The sequence below is a fragment of the Hemicordylus capensis genome, chromosome 4 (assembly GCF_027244095.1).
Source record: "Hemicordylus capensis ecotype Gifberg chromosome 4, rHemCap1.1.pri, whole genome shotgun sequence".
Classification (NCBI taxonomy): domain Eukaryota; kingdom Metazoa; phylum Chordata; class Lepidosauria; order Squamata; family Cordylidae; genus Hemicordylus; species Hemicordylus capensis.
The window spans coordinates 321,584,322-321,611,126 of NC_069660.1; the positions used below are offsets into that span (position 1 = coordinate 321,584,322).

The 26,805-nt window shown below is 46.5% G+C and overlaps 1 protein-coding gene across 1 annotated transcript in view; it reads right to left on the minus strand.

Annotated features, from left to right (window-relative positions):
- Window positions 1-6,916: 6,916 nt before the first annotated feature.
- LOC128323264 (protein lifeguard 1-like) overlaps window positions 6,917-26,805 on the minus strand; it is a 38,838-nt gene continuing 18,949 nt past the window's right edge. Inside the window, exons 3-7 of the mRNA XM_053245992.1 lie at window positions 21,955-22,158; window positions 20,583-20,711; window positions 19,994-20,137; window positions 19,390-19,518; window positions 6,917-7,039 (exon numbers count right to left, since the gene is read on the minus strand). Of these exons, the coding sequence (XP_053101967.1) occupies window positions 6,917-7,039; window positions 19,390-19,518; window positions 19,994-20,137; window positions 20,583-20,711; window positions 21,955-22,158 (729 nt within the window). The remainder of the gene's footprint in view (window positions 7,040-19,389; window positions 19,519-19,993; window positions 20,138-20,582; window positions 20,712-21,954; window positions 22,159-26,805) is intronic.

A 26,805-nucleotide genomic window follows, 5' to 3' on the forward strand; every position in this document is an offset into this window, starting at 1 on the left:
TTCTAGATAGGAAAGTGAGGAGTTAGGATCTCTAATCTATCTAATCTAGCTGTATGCAGATGGATTCTGCATCTTCTCTGCACACATGGTGCAGGGAGAGGAGCTTACCATGTTGCAAGGTAGGAGGGCAGGCAGGGAAGAGAGAAAGAAGGAAGGAAGTTAATCCCTAAGAGTAGCAATCTTCATATCCAAAGGGATAGCATCAGAGCAGTGGAGAAGGGATGACAAATATCTTGACCCTCTAGCCCTCTGACTTACTAGTCTGTCCTCCACTGTCTGAGGCAAAGAGACAGCGCAAAGTCCTTTAACTTTCCAACATGAGAGATGTTTCAAGCTTCTCTCTAGGAGGAAAGGAGGAGGACCAGGGACGGAGCCACCATTGGGCGAACGGGTTCAAAGAACCTGGGTCGCCACCAATCAGGGACCATGACCGCGGCCCCAGACACGCCCCCTGTGTCTGACATCAGATGCAGGGGGCATTATTTTTGTTCCAAATGGGGCCACGCGACCTCGTTTGGAACTGATATTGGCCTCCACTGCATTCAGTAGTTTGGGCCAGAGTGATTCTCCCTGCCTTAAAGGCAGGGAGGGCTGTTCTTGGTCTTGCTGCCAAAGCCGCAGGGACAATATATCTCCCTCCCAAATAGTTGGTGAGAATTTCTTTTACTAACTCAGGTCAAGTCAATGAATAAACTGGTTGAACCAATTTTAACCAGCTCTTAGCAGCCTTCTTAATCAATCAATCTTTATTATTATTTTATCATTATTTCTTGTTTACACAGTCAGACAGGTGTTATTGACTGGTTTGTTTTACCCAGACATCGAGACCTTCCCAAGGACCTGGGATGCCTGAATTTTATTGTCAATTGTTATAGATATCATCGCAGAATATAGGCTGTTCCCATTTTGTTGTATTTGTTGTATTGTTTTTATGCCTGTTTTTATGTTTTTATATTTTTAACATGATGTTTTTATTGTCTTTTTATTGTATGTTTTTAACTTTTGTAAACCGCCTTGGGGTTATCTTTTTAACGAAAGGCGGTATATAAATGCAAAAAAAATAAAATAAAATAAAATAAAAATAAAGTTGCTTTTTGTAATTGGCTGATGGTGATTTCTGTGGCCCCTATGGTGTTGAGGTGCTCTTCAAGGTCTTTTGGAACTGCTCCCAGGGCGCCAATTACCACTGGGATTATTTTGGTCTTTTTCTGCCACAGCCTTTCAATCTCAATTTGTAGATCTTCGTATTTGGTGATTTTTTCTATTTCTTTTTCTTCTATTCTGCTATCCCCTGGTATTGCTATGTTGATTATTTTAACTTGTTTTTCTTTCTTTGCGACTACAGTTATATCTGGTGTATTGTGTGGCAGATGTTTGTATGTTTGTAGTTGGAAGTCCCATAATATTTTTACATCTTTATTTTCTTCAACTTTTTCAATTTTATGGTCCCACCAAATTTTGGCTACAGGTAGCTTGTATATTTTGCAGATGTTCCAGTGTATCATCTCTGCTACCTTGTCATGCCTTTGTTTGTAGTCGGTCTGTCTGATCTTTTTACAACAGCTGATTAGGTAGTCCACTGTTTCATCTGCTTCTTTACAAAGGTGGCACTTGCTGTTTGTTGTGGATTTTTTGACTTTTGCTCTTATTGCATTTTTTCTTAGTGCCTGTTCTTGTGCAGCCAGTATTAAACCCTCTGTTTCTTTCTTCAAGTTGCCATTCTTAAGCCATTGCCAGGTCTTGGTGATGTCTGATTTTCCACTTATATTGTGCAAATATTGACCATGCAGGGGCTTATTTTTCCATTTTTCTGCTCGGTTCTTGACTTGTTCTTTCTTGTAGGCCTGCTTTATTTCATTGGTGTTGAATAGTTTCTCGTTATTGACCATTTGAAGTGCATCTTCTTCTCTGTCCTTGATATATTCTTCAAGGCCTCTTTTCTCCTCCTTTACTGTTTGATGGACTTTCAGCATTCCTCTTCCACCTGAGCTGCGAGTGAGGTATAGCCTATCTACATCACTGCGGGGGTGCAGAGCATGATTGATAGTCATGATTGATCCACACGCTCATTGCTTTATTTTTAAATATCTGAATGTTTTACTGACACCAGTTGTTTCTAAACATTTTAGTATCCATGTGTGAGGCAATGGATCGAAGGCTTTCTTGTAGTCAATCCATGCAACACTTAGATTTGTTTTTCTTCTCTTGCAGTTTTCTAAAATCATTTTGTCAATCAGCAGTTGGTCTTTTGTGCCTCTGGTGTTCGGGCAATTTCCTTTCTCTTCAACTGGAAGCTGTTTGTTAGTTAATAAAAGTTGCATCACTTCATCTGCTCTTATTCCAGTTAATAATTTGAACATGGTTGGCAGGCAGGTTATCGGTCTATAATTACTTGGAACTGCACCTTTTGCTGGGTCTTTCATGATGAGATGAGTTTTCCCAGTTGTTAGCCATTGTTTAAGATCACCTCCTTGCAAAATGTGATTGAACTGTTTTGATAGTTGTTTATGAAGGCTTGTTAGGTGTTTAAGCCAAAAGCCATGCAATTTATCGTCACCTGGAGCAGTCCAATTTTTAATTTTCTTTGCTCTTTCACTTATTAATGCTGGTGTTATTATTCGATCTTGCATTTGTTGGTTACATTTTTTGACCTCTTTCATCCAGCCTGCTTTTTTATTATAATCTATAGGATTGTCCCATAATTTCCCCCAGAATTGCACTGTTTCTTCTTTATTTGGTGTTTCTGGGTTTCTTGCAGTTTCTCCTTCTATGCTTTGGTAGAAACGCCTCTGATTCGACTGGAATTGGAGATTCTGCCTGTGTTGTGTAAATCTGGCTTCATATCTGCTAATCTTCTTTGACACTGCTGTTATTTGCTGCTTTATTATTTCCAGGACTTCTCTAATTTTCCTTGAATCTAGGTGGTATTTTTGGATCAGATACTGTTTGGTGTTTTCATTCTTCAGCTTCTTGTCATTTAGGTGATGTACTACTTTCTTTTTTGACAGGTCCACTGATCTTATATCCGAGCTCTTGTGGTGTTGTTATTGTTGCTGCACTGTTCATTAGTTGGTTTGTTTCTTGCAAATTCTTGGTTGTTATCTCTGCAAGTGCAGCATTGACATCTTTTAATGCCTGAGCAAGTTGTTTTTTCTCAACTGTTTTTAGAGCTGGAAGTCGAACCCTGGTGGTTGTTTGGTTCATGTGCTCAGTTATTTTTTGCTTTAGTTCTTGTTGCTTTTCTGTTAAATGGCATTTGGGTTTTTGAGGTGAAGGCAAGGGGAGGTTGCCTGGTTTTGATTTTGAAACAGTTCAGTAACAGTGGCATCCTCTATTTCCAACACCTCTTCCACCTGCGCCTGAGCAACTTCTTCAATTGGTGGTAATTCTTCTTCCATATCTTGAGCCTGTGTTGCTCTTTGCAGTTCTTCCAGCTCAACTCCTGTGAATACTTTATTTCTTATTATGAATCTTCTCTGGTCTGCTAGCCTTTGTTCTGTTATTTCTGAATCTGGATGCTTCTCTTTCCAAATTTGGTACATTCTTTTAAAATAACCTCTTCTAGTTGGACTAGACTTGTAATAGCAGATCATTATTTCCTTGTTGGGATTTTTCGTATATTTTTTCCGGTTAAGCGACGTTTCTTCCAGTAACTTTGCTGTCTCCAGCCCTGGTTGCTCAACTGAAGATCCTGAGTCCTATTGCCCACTTGCCACCAGATGTCCAGGGACTATAACACCTGCCACGGTCCTTGTTGACCCAGGCAACAACCGATCCATTATAGATTTATTAAAGTTACGTCTCACCATATTGTTGATGGGAGAGGCACTCTTTGTCTGGCTACTCTGGTGAGACCTGTCCAGTATGGTTGGACCTCTGGCATAGCTCTCACCTTCCTCAGAGCACACAAGCCCCACAACCACGCCAAGGTCGTGCCTCACTGGGGGATGAAATAATAATAATAATAATAATAATAATTATTATTATTATTATTATTATTATTATTAATTTTATTAATTTTATTAATTTGATTTGTATACTGCCCCTGGTAACTGGGAAAAGAGGCACCTTTTACCGTGGTGATTCTCTTTATTTAGCAGGGGGGGAGTAACTGGCCCTATCCACCCCCAGCACAGTACTTCCAGTGACTGTTGCTGGTGTGTGTCTTATGTTTCTTTTTAGAATGTGAGCCCTTTGGGGACAGGGAGCCATCTTATTTGTTTGTTATTTCTCTTTGTAAACCGCCCTGAGCCATTTTTGGAAGGGCGTTATAGAAATCGAATTAATAATAATAATAATAATAATAATACTGCCCTTCCAAAATGGCTCAGGGCGGTTTACAATTAAAACAAACCACTAAAACAGTAAAGAGCTAAAACAAATTAAAAAAACAACATAACAATTAACAATTTAAAAACATTTTAAAACAACAATTAATTACAGTGATTAAAAATCCTGAAATCAGGTTTTTAATTTTAAAATAAACCAGATATTAAAACCCCCAAAATTTAGAAAGCTGAGAAAGCTTGGGTGATAAGTTGGGTTTTCAGGTGTTTTTTGAAAATTTCCAAAGATGGGGAGGATCGCATCTCAGCAGGGAGCACATTCCACAATCTTGGGGCAGCGACCGAGAAGGCCCGTCTCTGTGTTGCCACCAAACTGGTTGGCAGTAACTTGAGACGGACCTCCTCAAATGACCTCAATGGGCAGTGGTGCTCATAATGAAGAAGATGCTCTCTTTGATACCCAGGGCCTAAGCCGTTTAACTAGCACTTTGTATTTTGTCCGAGAACCTCTTGGCAGCCAGTGTAACTCCATCAGTAAAGGAGTAACATGGTCTCTCCGAGATGACCCAGAGACCAACCTGGCTGCCACGTTCTGATCCAACTGAAATTTCCAAACTACGTACAAAGGCAGCCCCTTGTAGAGCACATTAGAAAAGTCCAGTCTGGAGGTGACCAACAGATGTACCACAGTTCTGAGGTCATTGATCTTGAGAAACGGGGGCAGCTGGCATATCAGCCGAAGCTGATAGAAAGCACCCCTGGCCACCGCCTCAACCTGAGAAACCAGGGAGAGCTGTGAATCCAGAAGTATTCCCAGACTGCGATCCTGTTCCTTTTGGGGAAGTGTGACCCCATCTAGAACAGGCAGATCAAAATCATCTCTAGAGTTCTGGCCCCACACAATAAGTACCTCCGTCTTATCTGGATTCAGCTTCAGTTTATTTTCCTTCATCCAGCCCATTACTGCTTCCAGGCAGGCATTTAGGGAGGATATGTCAGCTCCTGAAGAAGTAGATCTGGGTGTCATCAGCATACTGGTAACACCCAGCTCCAAATCCCCTGATGATCTCTCCCAGCGGTTTCATGTAGATGTTAAAAAGCATTGGAGAAAGTACAGAGCCTTGAGGGCCACCATACTTAAGCTCAAATCTCGAAGAGCAACAGTCTCCAATTGACACCATCTGGAATCTATCTGAGAGGTAGGAGCAGAACCACTGTAAAACAGTGCCTCCCACCCCCCAACCCCCTCAGACGTTCCAGAAGAATACTATGGTCAATAGTATCGAAAGCCACCAAGAGATCCAAAAGGACCAATAAAGCTTCTGTCAATTGCCAATTGGAGATCAACCATCAGGCCGACCAAAGCAGTCTCCACCCCAAAGCCCGCCCGAAAACCAGTTTGAAATGGGTCTAGATAATCAGTTTCCTCCAAGACCGCCTGGAGCTGAGAGGCCACCACCCTCTCAATTACCTTGCCCAGCCATGGGAGGTTGGAAACAGACCTATAACCGCTCAGCTCTGAGGGATCTAATGCAGGCTTCTTTAGAAGAAGTAAGAACATAAGAACAGCCCTGTTGAATCAGGCCCAAGGCCCATCTAGTCCAGCATCCTGTTTCGCACAGTGGCCCACCAGATGCCTCTGGATGCCACAGACAGGAGTTGAGGGCGTGCCCTCTCACCTGCCATTACTCCCCTGCAACTGGTACTCAGAGGCATCCTGCCTTTGAGGCTGGAGGTGGCCAATAGCCCTCCGACTAGTAGCCATTGATAGACCTCTCCTCCATGAAGTCATCCAAACCCCTCTTAAAGCCATCCAGGTTGTTGGCTGTCACCACATCCTGTGGCAGAGAGTTCCACAAGTGGATCACGCGTTGTGTGAAAAAGTACTTCCGTTTGTTGGTCCTAGACTTCCTGGCAATCAATTTCATGGAGTGACCCCTGGTTCTAGTGTTGTGTGAAGGGGAAAAGAATTTCTCTCCACTTTCTCCACACCATGCATGATTTTATAGACCTCCATCATGTCTCCCCGCAGTCGTCTTTTTTCTAAACTAAAAAGCCCCAGGTGTTGTAGTCTTGCCTCATAAGAAAGGTCCTCTAGGCCCCTGATCATCTTGGTTGCCCTCTTCTGTACCTTCTCCAGTTCAACAATGTCCTTTTTAAGATGTGGTGACCAGAATTGTATGCAGTACTCCAAGTGTGGCCTCACCATAGTTTTGTATAAGGGCATTATAATGTTAGCCGTTTTATTTTCAACTAGTATTTTTAAGCCCGTTAAAATAACGGGCGCTAGTTGGGTTACATTTTTCCCCCTCTCCTCCCCCCTGCCCTTCCCCCCCCCTGCATTTTTAAATTTTCTTCTTACCAGCCCGCTGCTCCTCCTCCCGGGCGGCAAACAGTTAATTTTGGAAGCGGCAGCGAAGCAGCAGCAGGAGGCAGCGACTGGGTCCGATGCCGGCTGCGGCGGGCCTGCCATGCCACGCGGCCTGCCGTGGCCGCTGCTGCCGCTTGTCCGTCATTGCGGCCGGCTGCCGGACAGCCACCGGTCCCCCCATTCCCACCTTCTGCCCCTGGTATCGGGCCCACTGCGGGCTGCCCGTCTGCTGCCGGGCCAGCTCCACAACCACCAACCGTCACTCCGCCGCGGCCGCGGCCGCCATGGTCCCACTAGCCGCCGCCATCGTTTCCCTGTTGTCGCCTGGTGCCTGCGGCCATATCTTTCTCGGACATTCTCGGACGTATCTTTCTTGGACACTCTGCGCATGCCCAGAACGGCCAAGAAAGACACGGGCAGACACGGGATTACACCTAAGCATTTTATTATAGACGATCCCCTTTCTAATGATCCCTAGCATGGAATTGGCCTTTTTCACAGCTGCCGCACAATGAGTCAACACTTTCAATGAGCTGTCCACCATGACCCCAAGATCCCTCTCCTGGTCCGTCACCAACAGCTCAGATCCCATCATCATATACTTGAAGTTGGGGGTTTCCGTCCCAATGTGCATCACTTTACACTTGCTAACATTGAACCGCATTTGCCATTTTGTCGCCTACTCCACCAGTTTGGAGAGATCCTTTTGGAGCTCCTCACAATCCATTTTGGATTACACTACCCGAAAGAGTTTGGTATCATCTGCAAATTTGGCCACCTTGCTGCTTACCCCTGCTTCTAGATCATTTATGAATAAATTAAAAAGCACCAGTCTCAGTACAGATCCCGGGGGGACCCCACTTCTTACTTCCCTCCATTGTGAAAACTCTCCATTTATACCTACCCTCTGTTTCCTGTCTTTCAACCAGTTAGCTATCCACATATGTACTTGTCCCCTTATCCTATGACTGCTAAGTTTCCTCAGGAGTTTTTGATGAGGAACTTTGTCAAAAGCTTACTTTGGTCTAATGATTGCCTCCTGAAGACAAAAAGGCATCCTGCCCCTGCCCTCCCTTAGAGAAGCATTTATGATTTCCACCAGGCCCTCTAGAAGAGCCTCCCTGCTAGATAGAACAAGCCATGTTGGGCAAGGGTCAAGAGAACAAGTGGTAGGCCTCACTGCTCCAAGCAGCTTGTCCACATCCTCAGGATTCACAAACTGAAAATGATCCAGTCGAATCACATAAGAAGAGTTGTTGGGCACCTCCAGCTCAGACATCAAAATAACTGTGGAGTCTCCATCTAGGTTGCCCCGAATCTGAGAGATTTTATCTGCGAAAAAATCTTTAAACACATCACAGTGGGTAACTGATGAAACTGATGATTGTGGTTCAAGGGAGGGGGGGCAGATACTAACCCCCTCACAACCCTGAACAACTCCGCTGGATGTGAACTCGCAGATGCAATACGGGCAGAAAAGAACCGCCTCTTTGCCACACATATTGCCTGAGCATAGATCTTTAGATGTGCTCTATGTCGCAATCTGTCAGATTTGAGTCGAGTCTTCCTCCACTTGTGCTCCAGTCTAACCTTGCCGCTTCAGCCCCCATAGATCTTCCATATACCAAGGGGCCAAATTTGAAGCGGGTCGGAGGGGACACTTGGGAGCAATCGTGCCTAGTGCCCTGGTGAGCAAGTTGTTCCAATTCTCAACCAGGGCATCAACAGGATCACCGGCAAAGCCAACATTAAATCCCTCCAAGGCTTCTTGGAATCTTAGTGGATCCAATAACCTCTTTGGGCGGACCATTCTAATGGGCCCCTCGCCCCTGCAGAGGTGGGAAGTGGTTGTAAGTCCAGCCTTAACCAGATGGTCGTCCGTCCATGACAATGAGGAAATCACAGGAGTCTCCACCCATGGAACACCACCCTGATCAGAGTAAAATACCAAATCAAGCATGTGACCTGCAATATGCGTCAGTCCAGAGACTACTTGGGATAGGCCCATAGTTGTCATGGCCACTATGAACTCCCGAGCGACCCTGGACAAATTGGTCCCGAAATGAACATTGATGTCCCCCAGCACCAAGAGTCTGGGAGACTCCAACGCGAGTTCCGCGTCCAAGTCCATGAGCTCAGTAAGTGGTTCCGCTGGGCAGTGGGGCGATCGGTACACCAACAGAAGTCCCAATCTATCCCTGGTCCCCAAACTCAAGTACACACATTCAATATGGTCCGATACCCTGACAGGGACCCTGGTAAGGGAGATGTTATCTTTATAGACAACAGCCGCCCCACCTCCCTGCCCACGTCCCCTCACCTGCTCCTTTACAGAATATCCTGGAGGGAGAAGCTGGGACCAAACTGGGACACTAGCCTCCCCCAACCAAGTCTCGGTAATACACACCAGGTCGGCCCCTTCATCCATGATCAAATCATGGATGAGTTCAGATTTATTTTGGACTGACCTGGCATTACCGAGGAGCAGGGGAAAGCTATGTGGGTTATTGGCAGTGCTCCCCAAGGTCAAAGAGCTGGCAGGACAGCCGGAAGGGGAGACAGCTATTAGGGTTCTGACTACCCTTCACCTGGAACAGCCCGATGACCTGCCAACATTACTTCTTCTATTTCCCACCACCACCAGGATAGCTGCCCCATCATCAACGAAGGCGCCCCCTGTCCCCCCGTCTCCAGACGAACCCAAACACATTACAGAAACTTCAACCCAAGTCTAAAACAGCTTAAAACTAATTAAACAGAAGTCCTCTAGCCCTCGCCCTCGTTCTCCTCCGAAGTGGCTCCCCCAAAGGGGCGACCCCCTTTGGTGTCACCCCTTTAGTGGCGGGCCCACCGCCACATGGAGCCTTCCTATAAAGCCCAAAACTGAGCAGGTGACCCGAGGAACAGCTGAGTCACTCAGGGGCTGGTTCCAATCTTGCCCACACTTCCTGCAGAAGTTAACCTGAGGCTGCAGCCCCACAGGGGAAGCAAAGGCAGGCAGGCAACAGGAGAAGGAACCCCAGCACCCACCTGGTCTCTCACTGCAGGCAGCACTGGGTGGGAGGTAGATGGACTCTCCCTTTTCCTCTCTGCTGGGCTTCTAACCAGTCATAAGTTCTAACTAGTCACAGTCATTTATTACAGTCATAGACCAGCATAAAGTATAAGGGTGGTTACATTAAAAATGGTGCATATATTAATACTAAAAGGACTAAAAATACTAAAAACAGATTACACCAAAAGCATGAGGGTCTAAAAGCCTGAGTAACAGTAAAAGTTTTAAAAAAATGCATGGAAGGCATAAAAAAGGGAGCACATAAAAACGGATGTAGTTAAGTTAAAACACATGAGAAGACAGAAATATATAAAAGCCTGAGTAATAGAACTGGAAAACAGCCAGATTAAAGGTTATAAGGAATAGTAAAAAGGGAGGTGCATGAGCCATTGCAGGGCCTGCCCAGAGTCACTGAGAGTCACATTAAGGCAGATAGGACTCACTGCCTGTCATCCACCGATGAATGCTGATCGCAGCTGCACAGTACTTGGCGACACTATATGTGATGGCAGGCTTAGAGTCAGAGAGTAGCAAGGAACTGTAGAATAGGCTTGGACAACCTGGATACTTGCTTAGCAATGGAAGGACGAGGGAGGCGCGAATGTCTCTAAAGCAGCCTTCTCAGTAAACTAGCTCAGAAATGACTCCTTTCAGTGATGAGTCATTTCCACAGCATGCTCAGAAAAGCTGTCTATGAACAATTTAAAATCCTTAACTTTCAAAACCCAGAAAGCTAAGAAAAAGATTCTGGTAAACCCAGATGTTCTAGTAGGTTACTGCTGCCACCAGATTTCTCTTAAAGATTACTCTGAACGGGCATTGGAGTAGTGGTGTGCCCAAACCGGTCCGGAGGCCATTCTGGAGGCCTCCGAACCTGTCCGGTTCCGAGCCGGTCCAGCGGCTCGGCACGGAGGGGGGGTGTAGCTTTAAGGGCAGGGGGGTAGTACTTACCCCCCCACCGCTCTTCCCCCTCCAGCGCTGTGACTCCCCCTCCAGCTTTCCCTGCCGCCCCGTCCCCGTCATTAGCCCGATAGAGCTCGAACACGCTCCACACATGCACCCGTTCTGACGCGTGCACACTCCCTACACGTCACACGTCGACGTGTGACGTGTAGGGAGCACGCGCGCGGCTGCCGCGAGTGTGCACACGAATCAGAACAGGTGCATGCATGGAGCGTGTTGGAGCTCTATCGGGCTAACGACGGGGCCAGGGACGACAGGGAGGAACGCTGCCGCCCCAGAAACTTTTGCAAAAGTCACAGCGCCAGAGGGGGAAGAGCGGCGGGTGTGTGTGTAAGTACTACCCCCCCACCCTTAAAGCTACAACCCCCCCCCCCCGTGCCCATCCGGACCAGTCCGGGGGCGTGCACATCACTACATTGGAGTGATTAAAAATCCCTGTTCACCTTTTCCTCCTTGACAACAAGCAAGTGTATAAATGCAAGTGTACTTCCAGGCATCTGCCTGCATGTGGCATTAATTGTTAATTTGGCCAAGCTCTCATTGAGACATGTTTTGTACCAGAGAAATCCCCCTTATGGCCCCCTTTTCTCCTGTTGGGTTAATAACCAACCCTGGGAGTCTTGTAAAAGTAAAAAACAGAGAAAAAGAGACTTTTTATTAAAATTACTACAGACTAGTTCCGTCTGAGGCTTTCAGCTTTTTAGATACACTTAAAAATGTTTAACTTGGAAGGAGGACAAGGAGATTGCAGAGAAGCTGAATGAGTTCTTTGCGTCTGTCTTCACGGCGGAGTATATTGACCATATACCCTCTCTGGAACTGAGCTTTTCAGTTTTAACGGCTGAAGAACTGGACCAGTTTGAGGTGACGAGGGAAGATGTGTTAAACAGTCTTGAAAAACTAAAAATTAACAGGGCCAGATGGCATCCACCCATGAGTTCTGAAGGAACTCAAATGAGAAATTGCTGACCTTCTTGTAAAAATATATAACTTATCCCTAAAATCAGGCTCTGTACCGGAGGGCTGGAAAGTAGCCAATGTAACTCCAATTTTCAAAAAAAGATCCAGAGGGGATCTGGGAAATTACAGGCCAGTCAGCTTAACCGGTGCTGGGTAAATTGATGAAAAGCACAAAAGGAGGGATGAGATTTCTCCCTGCCTGTTTCTCTCCCCATGGTGAGGGGGGTGGAGAAAGCAAGCACAGATGGTGTGTGTGTGGGAGACCTGTCCATATGAACGACATCCTGCTGACAACGCAATAACACTGATGTAGAAACATGGGAAATATGAAGGGGCACTTAGTGGATACGTTGCGAGTACATTTTGTTTGTTTGTTTGTTTGTTTGTTTGTTTAGAATATTTCTATACCGTCCAAAACTTGAGTCTCTGGGCAGTTTACAATCAAAATCATTTAAAACATCAAATCAATTAACAATTAAAATCATTTTTAAAATATTAAAAAGATTTAAAACCCAGTATTAAGATTTTTTAAACTATGAATAATTGTGTCTTCAGTGCCTTTTAAAAAGTTGCCAGAGATGGAGAGGCTCTTATTTCAACAGGGAGCGCATTTCAAAGTCCAGGGGCAGAAATGGAGAAGGTCTGTTCCTGACTAGCTGCCAGACGAGTGAGCGGCAACCACAGACTAACCTCTCCAGATGATCTTAGCAGGTGGTGGGGCTCATGGCAAAGAAAACATTCTCTAAAATACCCAGGGCCTCAGCTATTTAGGGCTTTATAGGTAATAACCAGCACCTTGTATTTTGCTCAGAAACATATTGGCAGCCAGTGTAGTTCTTTCAACACAGGAGTAATACGTTCTTTCCAAGCTGACCCAGAGATCAACCTGGCCACCACATTCTGAACCAGTTGTAGTTTCCAGACTATGTACAAAGGCAGCCCCTGACAGAGTGCATTGCAGTAATCCAGCCTAGAGGTTACTAGCATATGTACCACCATTTTGAGGTTGTTCATCTCAAGAAACAGATGCAGCTGGTGTATCAGCCAAAGCTGATGAAAAGCATCTGTGGCCACCGCCTCAACCTGGGACACCAGGGAGAGGTTCGGATCCAGAAGCACTCCCAGACTACATACCTGTTCATTCTGGGGGAGCATGACGCCATCCAGAACTGGCTGATCAATAATGTCTCCCAGTTCCGACCCTGCACAATAAGTACCTCCACCTTATCTGGATTCAACCTCAGTGTTATCCCTCATCCAGCCCATTACTGCCTCCAGGCAGGCATTTAGGGAGGTTATGCCTTCTCCCGATGCTGTTGACATGGAGAAGTAGATTTGGGTATCATCAGCATATTGATAACACCCTGCACCAAGTCTCCTGATGATCTCTTTGCAGCGTGTCATGACATTGCAGCGTGTCATCTGGAAACCACCCTAGTGAGTCCTCAGCAATGTAAAATAAATGTACCATTTGATATTTCTGAATCTTCAGGCAGAAGAGTTCTCAGAGGACAAGTCTATTGATGACTCCTGGTCTTGAGGGTTATGTGCTACCTCCAAGTTCAGAGTAGTTGGAAGACTACTCTGTGAAGAATAGACACATCTTGGGGAGGTGAGCAAGCTTTTCTAAGCATTTAGCCCTTCCCCCCCTTCAAACCAATTAACAGGAGGAGGGGAGATTTTCAGGGGCTGGTTTCTCTTTAAGGGACAAGTCCTAGTCTCCCTCTGTGTGTTTGTAATTGCAAGGGTTAGAATTTGAAAGGGTTAGCTAACTCCAGTGTTTGTTGTTTGTCCCTGCAAGGGTTAGAATTTGCAAGGGTTAGGTAACTCCGGTGTTTGTTGTTTGTCCCTGCAAGGGTTAGAATTTGCAAGGGTTAGGTAACTCCGGTGTTTGTTGTTTGTCCCTGCAAGGGTTAGAAATTGCAAGGGTTAGCTAACTCCAATGTTTGTTGTTTGTCCCTGCAAAGGTTAGAATTTGCAAGGGTTATCTAACTCCGGTGTTTGTTGTTTGTCCCTGCAAGGGTTAGAATTTGCAAGGGTTAGCTAATTCCAATGTTTGTTGTTTGTCCCTGCAAGGGTTAGAATTTGCAAGGGTTATCTAACTCCAGTTTTTGTTGATTATCCCTGCCTGGACGGGGTGGAGTCAGCATGGGCTGGGGGAGACCCCACATTCCTTTGACTCATATCCTGTGTCAGTTGGAAGACTACTCTCTACATAAGAGGTTTAGGGCCGAGAGCATAGTGAACAGAGCGTAGCGAACAGGAATAGCAAACAGGACATAGGAGCTTTGCAGGAGTTTAGCGGGAAGTGTGCAGGGGAGCCAGGAACAAGCCCCAGTGATCACAAGGAGACTGGTGGAGAAGAGAACGTAAGTACAAATCCCTTCCTCATATTATTGGGAAAGGCTGCTTGGACAGTAAATACCCGTCCATTACAGCTGAGACCTATCCTTCTAATAAGCTATCTCTAAATACTGTAAACAGCTAACAAAAACAATATGAAGATAGAAGGCCAGCAGGAGAGGGGGCACTTCCCAGTGTATTGCACAGAGTGCTGCATGTATGACTATTTGCCCCATGGGCAGAAGTCATGGTTGTGTGCTCGGTGCAAGGAGCTCCTGGCTCTCAGGGAGCAAGTTCATTCCCTTGAGACCAAGCTGGCAGATCAGGAGAAGCTCAGAGAGACAGAGAGGCATGTGGACGAGATCTTCAGGGACGTGATAGAGACATCCCACTCCAGGGCTGATAGCTCCTCTGCTGTCAGGGAGAATGAGGGTCTCGGGCAAGGAGGACATCAGTTTGAGGAAGAGGGAAAAGAACATAGGAACATAGGAAACTGCCATATACTGAGTCAGACCCTTGGTCTATCTAGCTCAGTATTGTCTTCACAGACTGTAAGCGGCTTCTCCAAGGTTGCAGGCAGGAATCTCTCTCAGCCCTATCTTGGAGAAGCCAGAGAGGGAACTTGAAGCCTTCTGTTCTTCCCAGAGCGGCTTCATCCCCTGAGGGGATCTTGCAGTGCTCAACATCAAGTCTCCCATTCAGATGCAACCAGGGCAGATCCTGCCTAGCTATGGGGACAAGTCATGCTTGCTACCAGAAGACCAGCTCTCCTCCCTAATGCTCCTTTAGAAGGGACCCCTTCCATGGATAATTAGCCCATATCCTCTCGCACAAAAGTTACTCCTCTGGGGGGTGGGGTCTCCTTGTAGTGGGTGATTTGACCATTAGAGGTATAGAGAGATGGGTTTGTGACCCGCGTGTTGACTGCACAGTGACTTGTCTGCCTGGTGCGAAGGTTGCGGACATCACGCAGCGTCTAGATAGGCTCCTAGGCAGTGCTGGGGAGGAGACAGCTGTCATGGTGCACGTCGGCACCAGCGATGTGGGGAAATGTAGTCAGGAGATCCTGGAAGCCAAATTTAGGCTAATAGGTAGCATATTGAAGTCCAGGACCCACAAGGTAGCATCCTCAGAAATGCTACCTGTTCCACGCGCAAGTACAGTGAGACAGGCAGAGCTGATGGGTTTCAATGCATGGATGAAATGTTGGTGCCAGGAGGAGGGGTTTAGATTTGTTAGGCTCTGGGACACATTTTGGGGCAAGCAAGGCCTGTACAAAAGGGACGGGCTGCACTTGAACCAAGATGGAACCAGACTGCTGGCACTTAAATCAAAAAGTTTGCAGAACAGCTTTTAAAATGATGCCTGGGGAACAGCCGATGGGAGCTGGGCAGTATCCCTTTCAGCAAAGCCATCCTTTAAAGTGCAAGGGTGCAAAGGATTCAGATAAAACAGAAGGGGACAGAGCAGTACCGCATAAAGAGCAGACGGGAGCCTGTGCCAGCTGGTCAAAGAGTCAAAATAAAGATAGCTTTACATCAGGTGAAAGATTCAGTGTATAGGTGCTTATATGCCAATGACAGAAGCCTCCAAGCCAAAATGGGTTAGCTGGAGTGCTTGGTGGCTAACGAAGAAATAGATATAGTGGGCATAACAGAAACATGATGGAACAGGGAGAACCAGTGGGACACTCTTATCCCTGGATATAAACTCTATAGCAAGGACAGGGAGGGGTGCCTTGGAGGTGGATTAGCACTGTATGTTAAAGAAGGCATAGAATCTAACAAGGTAGAAAACCTAGGTGGACTGGAGTCCTCCACAGAAACCCTGTGGGTGACAATACAAGGCTGGAAAGGGAACATGCTACTGGGGACGTGCTATCGCCCTCCGGATCAAAACACTGACAGTGACTGGGAGTTGCAGGAGGAAATCAGGGAGGCGTCAAGGAGAAGCAGGGCTGTAATAAGGGGTGACTTCAATTACCCACACATAGACTGGGTAAATTCACAGTCAGGTCAGGACAAAGAGGTCAGATTTCTAGATACGCTACTGTGCCCTAGAACAGTTGGTCTTGGAACCGACCAGAGAGAAGGCAACGTTGGACTTAATTCTGAGTGGCACCCAGGATCTGGTGCGGGATGTCAGTGTCATCGACCCTTTAGGGAACAGTGACCATAGTGCCATCAAATTCAGCATACATGTGGGGAGAGAATCACCAAGGAAGTCTAACACAGACATTTTGAATTTCAGAAGAGGAAACTTCTCTAAAATGAGGAGTATGGTGAAAAGGAAGCTGAAAGGGAAAATCAGGAGAGTCACTTCGCTCCAGAGTGCATGGAGTTTACTCAAAACCACTATACTAGAAGCCCAGTTAGACTGTATACCCAAAAAGAGGAAAGGTACCACTAAGTCCAGGAAGATGCGAGCATGGCTAATGGGTACCAAAATTGGAAGTCCTGTCCAAATGAAGAGAAGAGAAAGGAACACAAACTCTGGCAAAAGAAATGCAAGGTGACAATAAGGGAGGCAAAAAGAGAGTTTGAGGAACATTTAGCCAAAAGTATCAAAGGGGAATAACAAAAACTTCTATAAGTACATCAGAAGCAGGAAACCTGCCAGGAAGGCGGTTGGACCATTAGACAATGAGGGAGTGAAAGTGATTATTAAGGAGGATATGGAGGTTGCAGAGAAGCTGAATGAGTTCTTTGCGTCCGTCTTCACAGCAGAGGATACTGAGCATATACCTGTTCCTGAACCAGGCTTTTCAGGGATGGCGGCTAAAGAACTTAGCCAGATAGAAGTGACGAGATATGATGTTCTAAACTGTCTGGAAAAACTGAAAACTAACAAATCACCAGGGCTGGATGGCATCCATCCAAGAGTCTTCAAAGAACTCAAATGTGAAACTGCCAACCTCCTTGCTAGATTATATAACCTATCCCTGAAATCGGGGTCTGTACAAGAGGACTGGAGAGTAGCAACTGTAACACCGATTTTCAAGAAGGGATCCAGGGGTGATCCGGGAAATTACAAGCCGGTTAGCTTAACATCCGTTCCAGGCAAATTGATGGAAAGCATCCTCAAGGATAAATTTGTAAAGCACATAGAAAAACAGGCCCTGCTGGGAGTGAACCAGCATGGCTTCCGCAAAGGTAAATTTTGCCTGACCAACCTTTTGGAGTTCTTTGAGAGTGTCGACGAGTGTGTGGATCAAGGTGATCCAGTTGACATAGTCTACCTGGACTTCCAAAAAGCTTTTGACAAAGTTCCTCATCAACGACTCCAGTTCCCCCAGACCAGTTCCAGCGGGAGAGAGGTCCACGCCTTCATCTCCTGCTTATGGGCTTCTTGGAGGCATCCAGTGGTCCACTGTGGGGAACTGTGTGCTGGACTAGTTGGGCCTAGGGTCTATCCAGCTAGAGTGCTCTTAGGGCATTCAGCTCACTGGGTCACCTTTGCCTCACACTCCTATGCACAACCCCACAGCATTCCTTGATTGGTGAAAGAACACGGGCTCGGAAGCATCACCCCAGCCCTTCTCAAGCCACTTGGGCTACTCTCCCTGGCTCCTTCAGTAGCTCCCGGGGCCTGTCAGCATGCCAGCCACAGCAGCATTCCAAAGTGCATACAGACCCACACAGGCATGACATCATCCATGTGGTTAAATGTCCTCGTGGTATCATCATCCCCCTGCCAGGACCTGCTGGCCATGTGCTCATCGTGCTGCTCTGCAAAGCACCTTCTCCCTCCCCTGGAGGCAGGCCATAAAACTGCTGGCTTTCTGCGCATTTGCACTTTTATTAGGACATCCAGCTTATGTAGCTTGCTGCAGAGCGAGCCTGTAGACAGAGTGAGGGCTGCTCAGTATGCAGCAATGCAGAGTGCCCCCTTAACCCAGCGCCACGGTGGAGGGGGAGGTAAGGTAGGCTGAGAGTGCAGAGGGCCTGGCTGACTGGCTTCAAGGGCCAGGAAATCTCACAGACCTGGATAAAAGTCCTAAGCACAGCAAGAGCTTGGAGGCCAAGGCTAGGAAGGATCTATCCCACATTCCCAAGGTAGGCTAGAATGGGAGGCTGTCCAGCAGATTGAAGCAGAGCACCTCGCCACCTCCTTGCCTCCCTGTGGGGCTGGCCCATTTGCTACCATAGTGTAGTGGCCAGCCACTCCTCCTCCCCTAAAGAGTAAACCAGAAGTGAACCCAGTCCTGACTGACAGGCTGGTGAACTCCAGGGCTCAGCCTATCAGCACACCAGGTGGGTGGGACCTAGAGAGCCATGAGGAGGAAGTAAATGTTCCTTTGTTAGAAGAAGCTGGCTGGGAGTGCAGAGAGGGGGATATGCAGCCATAAAGGCTGCAGGAGAATGTCCCTTCAGCAGGTCCCGGGGAAGCCAAGAGGGCAGGAAGCTTGAATCCTCTACCCCAGTTTGGTGTGTTAAAGAAGAAAAGGAAGCCAGGACTTTTGGCTTCAGGAAGTAGTCTAAGGAAACGTTTGTTTAGTCAGACTTGGTGTTAGCCTTTTGTTTTCTTTTGTGTGTTTTGCATATCCCTGAAACTGTTCTAGTATTGTTTATCTGCAATGTAACTAAACTAAGAAACACTAGACTTCACCCATGCATCCAGGACATTGCAAAAGACTCTGTAAACTTTTAAAAGGTGCTTTTGTATTTTTCTACATCCCTATTCCATGCAACAGGGGTGCTTTTTGAAGTATTCTTATAACCACTGAGTGATTTTACTGTAACTAAAAGCTGAGAGAGCCTCAGACAGAAGCAGTCTGTAGCATTTGAATAAAGATGTTTCTTTTTCTTCTTTTGCTTTTCTTTCCACAGTGCCATTGAGTGGATTTTTGACTCAGGAAAATGGAAGCTGAAAAGGGTTTCTCTGGTGCAACATGCCTCAGATGTTCAGCAATCTACCAGTTTTCTCGCTATGTGTATGCTTGCACATGGGAGAATTTTTGAGTATTTTTCCCATAGCAAAAGGAGAGTTGCCCTGGGATTTCCACCCCAAGCCCATCGAGGGTCAAACTCTGAGATAAGGTTGGGGGGTGGGAGGTGGCAGCCATTTGTTAAACTACCAGAAGTACAGGAAGGTTTAGGGGAAAGCCTTGCTAGGGACATGCAGAGGGGATGATTCAGCATTTTTCTTCCCCTTGTGTGTGCTTGCTCTGAGACAAAGGCTGTAATCCGCTACACATGGCCCTTATTGTTTTCCACGTGCACGCGCATGCACACACACATACACACACACTCAGCAGTAGAAGAACACAGACCCAGATCATGAACAGAGAGGGTGCAAAAGAAAGCACCCCTGAGAGAGGAGACAGGGCAGGGCTTGTGAGGAAGGAACTCTGCCTTGGAGGGATGAGGGGGGATAAGGGGGGTAGTCCCATTTTAATAAGCATTTAAAACAATCCTCCTAATGGCAGTGTAGAGAAGATAAGTGTCCATGTACAGGAGGAGGGCTGCCAAGACATACTCCTCATGGCTGAAGGCCACCAGCTTGTTCCCCAGGAGCAACTGCGTTTCCACCACCAGGAACTGCAAAGGAGAAAAGTTGGGGTGGGGAGTGTGAGTCCTCTCCTCGTAGGCGGAACCCCTCCCAGATTGAGCTACAAGATATGGAGACAGCTTCCCCCCCCCCCCCCGGCTTCACCCCCATACATGGGAGCACAGGAGGAGAGGAAGGGAGCAGCGCAGGGGGCTGGCATGGAGCTCCGGCAGGATCTTCCCTCCCTGCCTCCCACCAGGCAGCGCCCCCCGAAGTGCTAGAGGCTGATCAAGCAACAGCAGCAGGCCAGGCGGGCTGGGCTGGAACCTCCCCCTCGCCTCTCCCTGCATCGCCCAGCTATGAGGGAGCGCAGTTCTTGGCTTCTCCTCCAGTGTTTCCTGCACAGGGAGGGGCAGCGGTGCCCTTGGAAGAGAGAGTAAGGGCCACGGATCATGGAGGATGCGGCTGGCTCTGCTCCAGGGGCAAGGCAGGCAAGAGCACTCCTCCGCCTACAGTGACACTCACCCAGGTGAAGATGAGGGCATCAAGGAGGGCCAAGCCAATCTTCAGAATGAGCACTTTGAGGGGCCAGGTAAAACTCTGGATCAGTGACAAGATGGAAACCCAGACAAGCAGCACCACTATGTGTGAGGTGAAGTCGCACTTGATCTGCAGGAGAGAAGCACCTGGAGTTGGAGGTCAGCCCAGAAGTACCCAGACCCCTCCCTCCCTCTCTCCCCTTCCCCCTCCATGCCCTCTTTGAGTCCCCTCACTCCAGGCCACCACCAGCCCCACTCTCAGCTGGTTTCTCCCCTGCTCCACGTCTGGCCCCGAGGAGTCACTGGACATGGGCTTGGGAAGGCCGTATCCCAGAAAGGCGTACAGGTTGCCTCTCACTGCTCCCCTCGGCCAGCTGCCGGCCAGACCCCAGTGGGTCCAGGGAGTGGACCAGCCAGCCCAGGCTGTTCTGGGCAGGGAAGGAGCAGTTGTCTGTGCTGGCCAATGGGATAAAATGCCCCCCCGCGCACCATCAGCAGCAGAGCAGCCCCCCCCCCTTTCTGATGGAGCACCCAAGCAGTGGGGGGGGGGGAAGAGGGGCAGAGCACACCCCCACCTTGATGGAGAAGATCACAGCAAAGAGGCAGATGACGGCAGTGATGCCCAGGGGGATGAAGGCAAACTCCTTCTTGTAGAAGACAGACTTCATTCCCAACCACCAGGAGAAGCCCATGGTCAGGATGGCCTGTGGAGCAGAGACAGCTGCCATCAGCAGTAGGAACTCCTGGCTGCCCTCTCCAAAAGGGCTGAGCTGGGTGTGGGGGGGAGACTAGGTGTTCTTCTCAGCCTGCATCCTGCCCTCTCAGGCCTTGGAGTGGTCCAAAGGGCCTCTCTGTATCCCAGGGGTTTACTAACCCTAACCCTCTGGACTCCCCACAATGCAGGTATGTTCCCCATCTGAGGATTGCCAGCTTGCCGACGACCCAGAAGCGGGGGGGGGGTAAAGACCCTCACCCACTGCTACTGATAGGCTGGCTATATGCTGAAGCTAGACAGAGCCCTCCCCTCTGCCTGATTGACAGGCATCAGAATATTAGCACTGAGTACTCAACTTGCCCCATTAATTTCAATGGGAGCACTCACTCCCATAACTTAGTATGGATGCAAGATGGTGAACTGGAAGAGCCTGTCTCACAGCAGTAATATTTAAATGTGTGACTTTTAAATTTAAAAGTCTCATAAACTCCATGAGACTTTGTGTTTGGCAGAATATAAATGTGCTAAATAAATAGATCAATATTCTGTATTTACCTGATTCCAAAACTAGGGATTTTCCAAGGAATTTTTTATATTGGAAATTGGGAGCTCATATTAAATTCAGAGTCCTGTTCCTTTTGAGTAAATATAGGTATAACCTGTACATAACTTCTACCTTTTAAGTGTCTTGTCATAAATTCAGAGTCATCTTCTATTTGGGTAAATATGGTATGTGTGCATACGTACATGCACGCACGCGCACACACACTCTTATTTATTTATTTATTTACTTACTTACTTATTTGAAACATTTAATATACCACCCACTCCGAAGGCTCTGGGTGGTGTACAACCTTAAAATTACATTCTAAATTAAAAACTAAAGTAACTAACAAAAAAGAAAAAACCAAATAGGTAAACTACAGGGCAAAAGCCTGGCGAAAAAGAAAAGTCTTCAATAGAGATTTAAAAATCAATAAGGAAGGAGCTAAAGGAACATTTAACATCTCTGTGGGGCACCTGTACTAAAGGTTTGTGAGCCGGTTAGGGTTAGGGTTAGGGTTATAAATGGCTGGGAGCCCTGGCTGTACCCTTGGACATCCTGTCAGCTTTGCTTCCCCTGCAGCAACAGCCTTTCCTTGCCAGACCATATTATCCCTTCCCAGCTCACTTTCCTCCAGGCAGCCCTTGGCCCCCCCTCCCCCCTCCCCACAACTAGCCCAGGCTCCTACCAGCACAACGAATCTCCAGGGCCGCTTGCACCGGAAGGAGTCTCCACAGCACAGCAAGGAGAGGGCAGAAAACAAGAAGCCCACCACAGGGACGCCAGCCAGCCAGATGTGGGCCAACAGAAGTTTCTTTGTGTGCTTCACAAGAGTGCAGATGAGCACAAAGGCTAAAGTCACAGCCCACTGGGTGACCAGCACCAGGATCACCTGCAGGCACAAGGACAGCAGCTCAGTCAGGATCACCCATGGCACAGCCTGCTTGTCTGCAGTGCTGCTGCTAATGTCTGGGGAGGGACCTACCAGATGGGCTCAGCCAGTAAGTGCTTGGGGCAGAGCCCTGTGTGCCCTCAGGAGAGAAGGTTTGCATTCCAAGGAAGCTGAGAGGTCTTCTAGGCCAACCCGCTCCTGAGGGCAATAAACTGAAAGTGGCCTCCTTAACAAAGAGCCCTGTTGGGTCAGGCCCAAGGAAGCCTCTCTAGTCCAGCCTCCTGTTCCACACAGTGGCCCACCAGATGCCGCCAAGAAGCCCACAAGCAAGAGGTGAAGGCATGCCCTCTCTCCAACTGCTACTCTCATGCAACTGGTATTAGGAGGTATCTTGCCTCTGAACCTAGAGGCAGCCTATAACCATTAAAACCATCAGCCATGGATAGGCCTGCCCTCCATGAATTTGTCTAAGCCCTGCTTAAAGTCGTCCAAGCTGGTGGCCATCACCAAATCCCCTGGCAGATAATTCCATAGATTAATTATGTGCTGTGTGAAAAAGTAGTTCCTTTTGTCGGTCCTAAATTTCTTAGCAGTCAGTTTCAAGGGATGACCCCTGGTTCTAGTGTTGGGAGAGAGGGAGAAAAAAATTATCTGACCCTATTCGCATGCAACGCCAAACCGAAGTTGAATGGGGTAGAGGTTGGAATTTGTGTACAGTGGTCCCTCGACTTACGAACTACTCGACATAAGTATTTTTCGAGTTACAAACGGCAGTTTTAGATCCGGTTTTAGATGCGGTTTTTTCGACTTACAAATTTTTAGATGGGGTTTCCTCGACTTACAAATTTTACATGCGGTTTCCTTGACTTGCCTGCCTGTTTACTGCCTGTTTATTCTTGAAAAGAAATGTTCCTGTGCAGTTTGCAAGCCTTACTGGGGGTCTAGGTCTTTTTTCTAGGCTCCGGAACGCATTAATCCGTTCCCAATGCATTCCTATGGGAAACCGCTTTTCGACTTACGAACTTTTCGACTTACAAATGTGCATTCGGAACGGATTAATTTCGTAAGTAGAGGGACCACTGTACGTCCAAATGCGTGAGACCACAGTTTTGCAGCAAAAGTGACCTGCAGTTCCCTTGACAAACTCCAGTTGGAACTTTTGGGTTGCCAGGAGTTTTGCTGCTCCAACCAGAGGTTTGAAAGAGGCAGTGTTACATCCGAATGCAGATGCCACCATAAATAGGGTTTCATGCTGTTTCTGGAACCAAGATCATAGAGAGGGCTGCCCAGACCCACCCAAGAACACACCTGCCCCCTGTCTCTGCACTTCTCAAGCCATTGCCCAGCAACAGGGGCACTGCCTTGTCCCATCCCAAGCATCTATGCCTCTCAGAGGGAAAGGTCACATTGGAGATGCCCAATGCTTCTTGCTGTCTCTCTTGTTCCCCGCTCTGAAAACCAGAAGAGAAAGGGGGCGGGATGGCAAGATGGGCACAGTGTGCTTTGTTCACCAAAAATAAATTGATAAAGAAGTATGTTCATGAGCACATGCAGTCACGGTGGCAGCACAAACAGGGCAGGCTGATTAGATTGTGGCAAAGATGAGCTAGGGCAGGTCAGTGATTCCCAGGGTCAGCTTTAAAGGGCAGTCTCACTCAGGAATTCTGAAAGGGTTTTGCTCTATTTTTTGTACAGTGAAGTTGGGGAAGTGGGGCCCAGCCCCTTCCTCTTGAGTATTTTTTCTTTCCTTTTTCTTTATCGCAATAAGGTTACAGTGTATAACATCATCAAGGATAATAATAATAATAATAATAATAATAATAATAATAATAATAATAATAATTTCATCCCCCAGTGAGGCACTACCTTGGTGTGGTTTTGGGGCTTGTGTGCTCTGAGGAAGGTGAGAGCTATGCCAGAGGTCCAACCATACTGGACAGGTCTCACCAGAGGAGCCGGACAAAGAGTGCCTCTCCCATCAACAATATGGTGAGACGTAACTTTAACAAATCTATACCGGATCAGTCGTCGCCCAGGTCAACAAGGACCGCGCCAGGTGCTATAGTCCCTGGACATCTGGTGGCAAGTGGGCAACAGGACTCAGGATCTTCAGTTGAGCAACCAGGGCTGGAGACTGCAAGGTTACTGGAAGAAACATTGCTTAACCGGAAAAAATATACGAAAAATCCCAACAAGGAAATAATGATCTGCTATTACAAGTCTAGTCCAACTAGAAGAGGTTATTTTAAAAGAATGAACCAAATTTGGAAAGAGAAGCATCCAGATACAGAAATAACAGAACAAAGGCTAGCAGACCAGAGAAGATTCATAATAAGAAATAAAGTAGTCACAGGAGTTGAGCTGGAAGAACTGCAAAGAGCAACACAGGCTCAAGATATGGAAGAAGAATTACCACCAATTGAAGAAGTTGCTCAGGCGCAGGTGGAAGAGGTGTTGGAAATAGAGGATGCCACTGTTACTGAACTGTTTCAAAATCAAAACCAGGCAACCTCCCCTTTGCCTTCACCTCAAAAACCCAAATGCCGTTTAACAGAAAAGCAACAAGAACTAAAGCAAAAAATAACTGAGCACATGAACCAAACAACCACCAGGGTTCAACTTCCCGCTCTAAAAACAGTTGCCAAAAACAACTTGCTCAGGCATTAAAAGATGTCAATGCTGCACTTGCAGAGATAACAACCAAGAATTTGCAAGAAACAAACCAACTAATGTACAGTGCAGCAACGATAACAACACAAGAGCTTGGATATAAGATCAGTGGACCTGTAAAAAAAGAAAGCAGTACATCACCTAAATGAGAGATTAGATTAGAAAATAAAATTTCCAGGCTTAGATCAGATGCTAGTAAACTGAAAGATATTAAAGACAAGAAGCTGAAGAATGAAAACACCAAACAGATCCAAAAATACCACCTAGATTCAAGGAAAATTAGAGAATTCCTGGAAATAATTAAGCAGCAAATAACAGCAGCATCAAAGAAGATTAGCAGATATGGAGCCCGAATTACACAACACAGGCAGAATCTCCAATTCCAGTCGAATCAGAGACATTTCTAACAAAGCATAGAAGGAGAAACTGCAAGAAATGTAGACACACCAAATAAAGAAGAAACAGTGAAATTCTGGGGGAAATTATGGGACAATCCTATAGATTATAATAAAAAATCAGGCTGGGTAAAAGAGGTCAAAAGTAACCAACAAAGGCAAGATCGAATAATAACACCAGAATTAATAACTGAAAGAGCAAAGAAAATTAAAAAATGGACTGCACCAGGCGATGATGAACTGCATGGCTTTTGGCTTAAACACCTAACAAGCCTTCATAAACAACTACTGTATCAAAACAGCTCAATCACATTTTGCAAGGAGGTAATATTGAACAATGGCTAACAACTGGGAAAACTCATCTCACCATGAAAGACCCAGCGAAAGGTGCAGTTCCAAGTAATTATAGACCGATAACCTGCCTGCCAACCATGTTCAAATTATTAACTGGAATAATAGCAGATGAAGTAATGCAACATTTATTAACGAATAAACAGCTTCCAGTTGAACAGAAAGGAAATTGCCCAAACACCAGAAGCACAAAAGACCAGCTGCTGATTGACAAAATGATTTTAGAAAACTGCAAGAGGAAAAAAACAAATCTAAGTGTTGCAAGTGTTACAAGAAAGCCTTCGACTCATTGCCTCACACATGGATACTAAAATGTTTAGAAACAACTGGTGTCAGCAAAAACATTCAGATATTTATTTTTTTTAAAAAGCAATGAGCATGTGGAGTACACAGTTAACAATCAATGGCGAACAGGTTAGCATTAGAAGCTGTATTTTCTAAGGGGACTCACTATCCCCTCTCTTGTTTGTAATCGCCATGACTCCACTTTCACAAATAATCAACAAAACAGTCCTCGGATACCAAATATCTAAAACATCAAGTAAAATCAACCATCTGCTGTACATGGACGATCTGAAGTTGTATGGAAAGTCCCAGTCAGAAATCGAATCACTGCTAAACACTGTCCGTATATTCAGTAGCGATATAGCAATGGAGTTTCGACTAGACAAGTGTGCTGCATTAATAATGAAGAGAGGAAAAATTTAAAAAAAACAGAAGGAATAGAACTACCCAATGGAAGCAACATCAAGAACCTGGAAGAGAAAGAACATTACAAATACTTGGGCATTCTCCAGGCTGATAACACTGCACACACTGAAGTTCAATGAAAAATGGGAAGTGAATACATCAGGAGAGTTAGAAAAATCCTAAAATCCAAACTCAATAGCAGGAACACCATACAAGCCATAAACACCTGGGCTATACCTGTTATCAGATACACTGCAGGAATAATAGACTGCACCCAGGGAGAGCTAGAGACGCTAGATCGTAAGACCAGGAAAAGAATGACCATCAATCATGCTCTGCACCCCCACAGTGATGTAGATAGGTTATATCTCCCTTGCAGCTTGGGTTGAAGAGGAATGATGAAAGTCCATCAAGCAGCAGAGAAGGAGAAAAGAGGCCTTGCAGAATATATCAAGGACAGTGAAGAAGATGCACTTCAAATGGTCAATAACGAGAAACTATTCAACACCAATGAAACAAAGCAGGCCTACAAGAAAGAACA